At 45.6% G+C, this 5,526-nt stretch overlaps 1 protein-coding gene across 1 annotated transcript in view; it reads left to right on the top strand.

The window, feature by feature from the left end:
- Fer1l6 (fer-1 like family member 6) overlaps positions 1 to 5,526 on the top strand; it is a 112,806-nt gene that overhangs the window by 2,777 nt on the left and 104,503 nt on the right. The window contains exons 2-4 of the mRNA XM_005354617.2: positions 2,407 to 2,527; positions 5,122 to 5,176; positions 5,274 to 5,405. Coding sequence (XP_005354674.1) covers positions 2,407 to 2,527; positions 5,122 to 5,176; positions 5,274 to 5,405 — 308 coding nt within the window. The remainder of the gene's footprint in view (positions 1 to 2,406; positions 2,528 to 5,121; positions 5,177 to 5,273; positions 5,406 to 5,526) is intronic.

Below are 5,526 nucleotides of genomic sequence, written 5' to 3'. Positions count from 1 at the left end.
GGTCTGTTAGATGCCTCTCTAGCATCTAAGCTTGCGCGTTCTCTTGCTTTTTTTTGAAGTACTTAAGGGTGCTCACTGCACATTTGCCCCTATGCCAGCAGGTCTACATCCAGTAGACTCTGAAGTGTCCTCTGATTCAAGGTTGCTGAGCATAGTTGTCTGGCTAACATCAGAACCCAAACCTGCTGAAGCTGGAGAGTACATTAGAAATAATTCAGTTGATGATGGATTTATAGCTGAGTCTCATCAGCCCTGGGACTAGCGACTGGGCTGTTGGAACAGGGTCGAGGTAATGCCCTGTGGAAGGCTTCATCTCTGCCCTACAAAATGATACCCAGAAGGCTTGGAACAAATGAGCTTTTGGCATATACTCTGTCACGAGACCTTTTCCTTCATCATCTCTACTGCTTTGATTCATGGGGTGATGTCTGGATGACAAGATTATTTAAACTTCACACACACACACACACACACACACACACACACACACACGAAGAAGGAGGGTGAGAGAGAAAGAAAGAGACATACAATTACAAATACAAAATACAATTACATCTATAAAAAAGATCCTGAGTGCTTTAAAATGTTTTAGAGATACTTTCCTTCCTCAGTTTTCATTTCACAGAAGGAAAAAAAAAAACAATCAGGAATTTTTCGTGACTCATATAAGCCACCCTCCTTGTGGCAGTCACAGGGCGGGGGACACTGTTTTATTTATCGTTCTAATGACTCTCTGGTATAGCAGGCATCAGCCTCCCTTAAATATAGAACCAAGAGAAAGTAAGTGACATGTTTGTGTGCAGGGATCATCACCTGGGGGACTGAAACAGTTTTGACATCCAGGCAATGTTCCCATGAATTAAACCAGAATCTGGGTTAGAGGGGAAGAATCTAAGGTATGACTGCCATCCACTCACTTGGGTTTGCTACGGGCTTATAACTTTGTTTCCTCCAGCTTCCTAGAAAGCTGTCCTTTCTAGAGTAGGTAATGTGGTAACTGAAAACAACACACATTTATTCTTTCCCAGTTATGAAGACTGGGTGCCTGAACTCAGCATCCCTGGGTCAAAAATCTCAAGAACTTTTCTTCCTCCCTAACTTCCTCCGTTCAGTCAGGGTTCTATCACTGGGACAAACCCCTGAGGAGATCATCTGATAAGTGAATAACAACAACAAATATAATAATAATAATAATAAAAAGGAGCACGTGACTGTTCCTAGGCAGAGGCAGAGACGTCTGGGAGGGTCCAGAGTGAACATGACCTTGAGGAAAATGGGGGGAGGGGAGAGTCAGGAGGCCAGGAGGGTGAAGGGTAAGAAGGACCAGTATAGCCAAAGTGGCTGGATTGTATAGGGCAGAGCTGCTGGGAAAGGGCAGCCCAGCCCCTGGGTTGGAGAGTTCAGGGTAGGGAGCCAGGTATGCCAGTCTATCATACCCCATAACGTCTAGGGACTGAGGGATTCTGGGAGAAATTTCAAAGCCAGGTCTGCTTTGAAATGTTGATAGGCACCCCAGTTAGCCCTTTGTTCTGGGTTTTAGACCTAATAAATAGGGAGGAAAAGTGTATTTTTAACTCATGGTTTGTGTTCATGGTTGCTTGGTCCTGTTGCTTCGGACCAAATATGATAGGGAATTCATGGTAGAGCAAAGGCTGGGAAAGGTGGGGGGAGACTTACACCAGGGTCCCAGTTTCCACTGCATAGACATACCGCTGGTGACATAACTCCCTTTCACTAGGCCCCACACTTGATAGGTCTCCCACTTCCCACTTGTGGCAGACCACCAGACTGTCAACACTTGGCCTGGGGAGCTGGCGGATGAAGTTGTGCTGTTCCTCACTTTGTGACATTGGTTAGTCTAATCTTTGCCCCCAGGGTCACACAGCTGTCTTTAAAATCTCCCTCCGTCCCCTCTGGTGAGGATAGATGTGAATACAATTAGGACCCAGCTGCTAATCCAGCCTAATCTCCGTGGTCCCGCCCTGCTCTGTTTTCACTACAGGGGTACCATTTGCAGTGTCCAAGTACGAGGCCCCACCATTACACAACACATGTGTCATTCAAACCTGGCCAGCACACCCAGGAATGACACTCACCTGGGATCCTGCCTTCAGTTTCCTGACTGTCTCATTTCCTTGGGAGATTATCTGGTCAAGGTCTTGGATAGATTCCCTTAATTTGTAAATTTGTTTGAACCTTCTATTTGTTCTTACATATGAACACACACACGTACACACATATACACACACTTATGTGTCTGCTTGCCTGGTTTTTCTGTCAATATACTGTCAAATTCAATAACAGCCACTGCTACGGGGCCTCCCACGGTGGTAGGCACAAAGTGGAGGCTTGCTCGCCACCTCACCTTGATTTAACAAGATTCTCTTCCTTCCTTTGTGTCTACAGATGGTCAGAGTGACTCCGAAGCGCTGCAGGAAGGACCTTCTCACCAGGAAGGACCAGAAGGAGATGCGATTCATGGCGACGCTTCCATCACTTCTGGCCCCTCGGCTCCTCCAAAGAGGAGGTACGGTGTTATTACAGGTGGTCAGTGCACCCCCTTTGCACCTGGGTGTGCCAGGCTTTCAGAGAATTAGAAAGGAGACACAGTTACTGTCTACCAGGAGCCAAAGGTCTAAAGCAGGAAGAGAGTTCTGTGTCCACTCAGCTTCTCTCTGAGTGCCAACCTTCAGTAGAATTCTGGTCCTGCTAGCCTCAGACTTTAGATGACTCTAGTTCCATTTCTGGGAGCTCACACAAGAGCAGAAGGCAGGTTTGGGAGCTGACCCATAACCTTCTCTTTAGTTCACAGTGATCCTAATTACCTTGGTTTTGTGTTTCTCCCAAAGAGAAGGTGTTTCTTAAACTACCAGAGGGGAGTCAGAAGAAACTGGCTTCTGCATGCTGTACCAGCTGGCTGGGATTGTGAAACTAAGCCAAAGCTTAACCAGTGGCTTAATAGAAGTCTTTATTACGGTCCTTGTGTCTATGGGTCTGTTAGGTGGTTTTAATGGCCCCACAGAGTTGTCAAATTCACATGTGTGTAGTCACTTGGCAGCTTAGTGATTCTAGCTCAGGGCTGGTGGCAGGCTGATCTAGTACCAGGACCACTGCACTCATTGCAGGGCAGAGAGCTTGCTCCAGTGCTGGCCACAGCAGGGCTGAGGACAGTGGGAGCATGTGAGGTCTCTTGAGACTTAGGCTCAGAGCTGGCAGAGGCCATTTCAGATGCACTGGGTTGACCAATGCAAGTTACAGGGACAGTCTGTGTTGGAGCAGGATGGGACAATAAGGTGCAGATCCAGGAGAGAAGCTAGTAACTGGGGTCACTGGTGTTTTCTGTCTGTGGTTTATGTCGTTATCTGATGAGGGGCCTCAGGCCCTTCCATTCTCTTTCCACGCAGATGAGTTACTAACAGTAATACAAATTGGTACCTCTCTGGGTGGGAGACCTTGAACTGGTGTTTCATGGTATATGTAGGGGAAGGTTAAAAGGGAGCAGGAGATGGGTTTAGGGATAGGACAAACCCAGAGGTGCCACTGAGAAGCAGACATGACATTTTTGTGTGCACACTGTCACACCTCTCTCTCTCTCTCTACACTGCACCTTGACAACTGCCAGTGCTCTCCCTGTGGCCTCTGAGCAGGCTCTTCAGCTATTCCTGAGTATCTTCCATGGTGTCCCAGATTGTTTACAGAAGAGAGGAGAGCAGAAGGAGAAGCCAGGAGCAATGGCCTATTCTTCCTCCTTGATCAGAGCATTCCCCATGGGCTGAAATGGACTGAAATTCTGCCCCCCCCCCATGATACTAGTTCAGACCCCACCTCTGTACTTAGGTCTTTCTTGCTCACAGAGCCCTGGGGAATTTCTTCTCTACAGCTCTTCTGTCACACACATACCCCCACAGGACATTTTATACTTACAATCTAGATCTTTCCTTATAAGCCTTGGCTCTCTTTCCCCTGGAGAGATTGCTAGCTCTACAAGGGCAGAGATGATGGCCTACTAGTCTTTATTTTACTCTTAACCAAGCCGAGCACAAGGTTTCAAATTATGAGTAATTGGATTGAATTTGCCATTCGATTGATGAACATGTGAACGATATATATGCTTTCTTCACCATCAGCCCCTGGAGGAATTATTATTTCAGATAAGGAGATTAAAGCAAAAGCCTAAAATTGAGGAGAATAAATATTCTAACTCAGACCAATCTGATCCCAAAGTCTTGAGAATGTTTTTCACAGCTTACAGCATCTTCTATTGGGCTGAATTGCAGCCAGCAGGCATGGGGCGAATGAAGGCAGGAAAACGAAGTCACTGTTGGAAGCCAGAAGAGCAAAATTCAATCAAACACACCCCAGTTCATTTCCCACCCATTGCTGCTTCTGTGGCAACAAGGATCCTTCTCTGCCCATGATTATCCAATAGCTAAGTGCCCAGGTGTTGTGCATCTATTTTCAATTACCCGAGATAATAGATGAATGGATTTCCCGGGACTGAGCAACTCAGTGAAATGGCATTTTGGTCATCCCTTCCAATTTTCTTCTTTCCCAATCCTTTCAAAAGCAATCACAACACTCACAATTTTTATATCATCTAGAAAGGATGAAGAGCTCCTGGGTCTGAAACCAGTCAGGCGAAGGGCAGATCCTTACTTCGACCCATCTTTGCCTCTGACTTTCTGAGGAATCCTTATTTCTATAAAGGTTATAATGCAAACAGCACGGAAAACCTTACATATAAAAAATGCTAGCGTTTACCAGAATTCCTGCTAGACATTAGGTTAAATGCCTGCATACATACTATTTCATTCTAGCAATTGCCTTGTGGTATAAATGATATTAATAGCCTCACTACTAGGACAGGGAAACTGAGTCATAGGAATCTTAAGTCTCTTGCCTACTTATATTTATTTCCCAGGAGATGTAGAGACTCTGTGATAGAGTGTAAGTGAAAGCACTTAGAAACTCTTGGGAAAATGTTACCGTGGCTTACACATCTGAAGTATGTTCTTACTTGAGATATATTAATTTGCTGTTACATTGTTTATTTTTTATTTTATACTTGCATACAATATTATCAACAAATATAAAACAATATATTAAACTTTACTTTAATAGAGCAAAGCTGCTGACTAAGATCCATGATGGAGAGGTCAAATCTCAAAACTATCAAGTAAGTGAGTGGCTCATCCTACCCAGCACCCCCCAGTTCCCCTCATGAGAATGAAGGGCAATGACCAGAGGCACATGGGTGCTGCTTTGTGTTCTAGATCACTGTCACCATCACTGAGGCCCGCCAGCTGGTGGGCGAGAACATCGACCCAGTTGTGACCATTGAGATCGGGGATGAGAAAAAGCAAAGTACGGTGAAGGAAGGCACCAACAGTCCATTTTATAATGAAGTAAGTCACAGAGCATCCTCTAGACCCGCATCCCTTCGCTGACATCAAAGGGTTCCTCTGCCAAGTAGGAAATCAGAGCCCCTCAGTGTTCCTTCCCGGTCTCTCATCAAAATTCACAGCA

Source organism: Microtus ochrogaster, chromosome 15 (assembly GCF_000317375.1).
Source record: "Microtus ochrogaster isolate Prairie Vole_2 chromosome 15, MicOch1.0, whole genome shotgun sequence".
In the NCBI taxonomy this organism is placed as follows: domain Eukaryota; kingdom Metazoa; phylum Chordata; class Mammalia; order Rodentia; family Cricetidae; genus Microtus; species Microtus ochrogaster.
The sequence above is the reverse complement of the archived record's forward strand: the minus strand, read 5'-3'. Positions and strand labels throughout refer to the sequence as shown.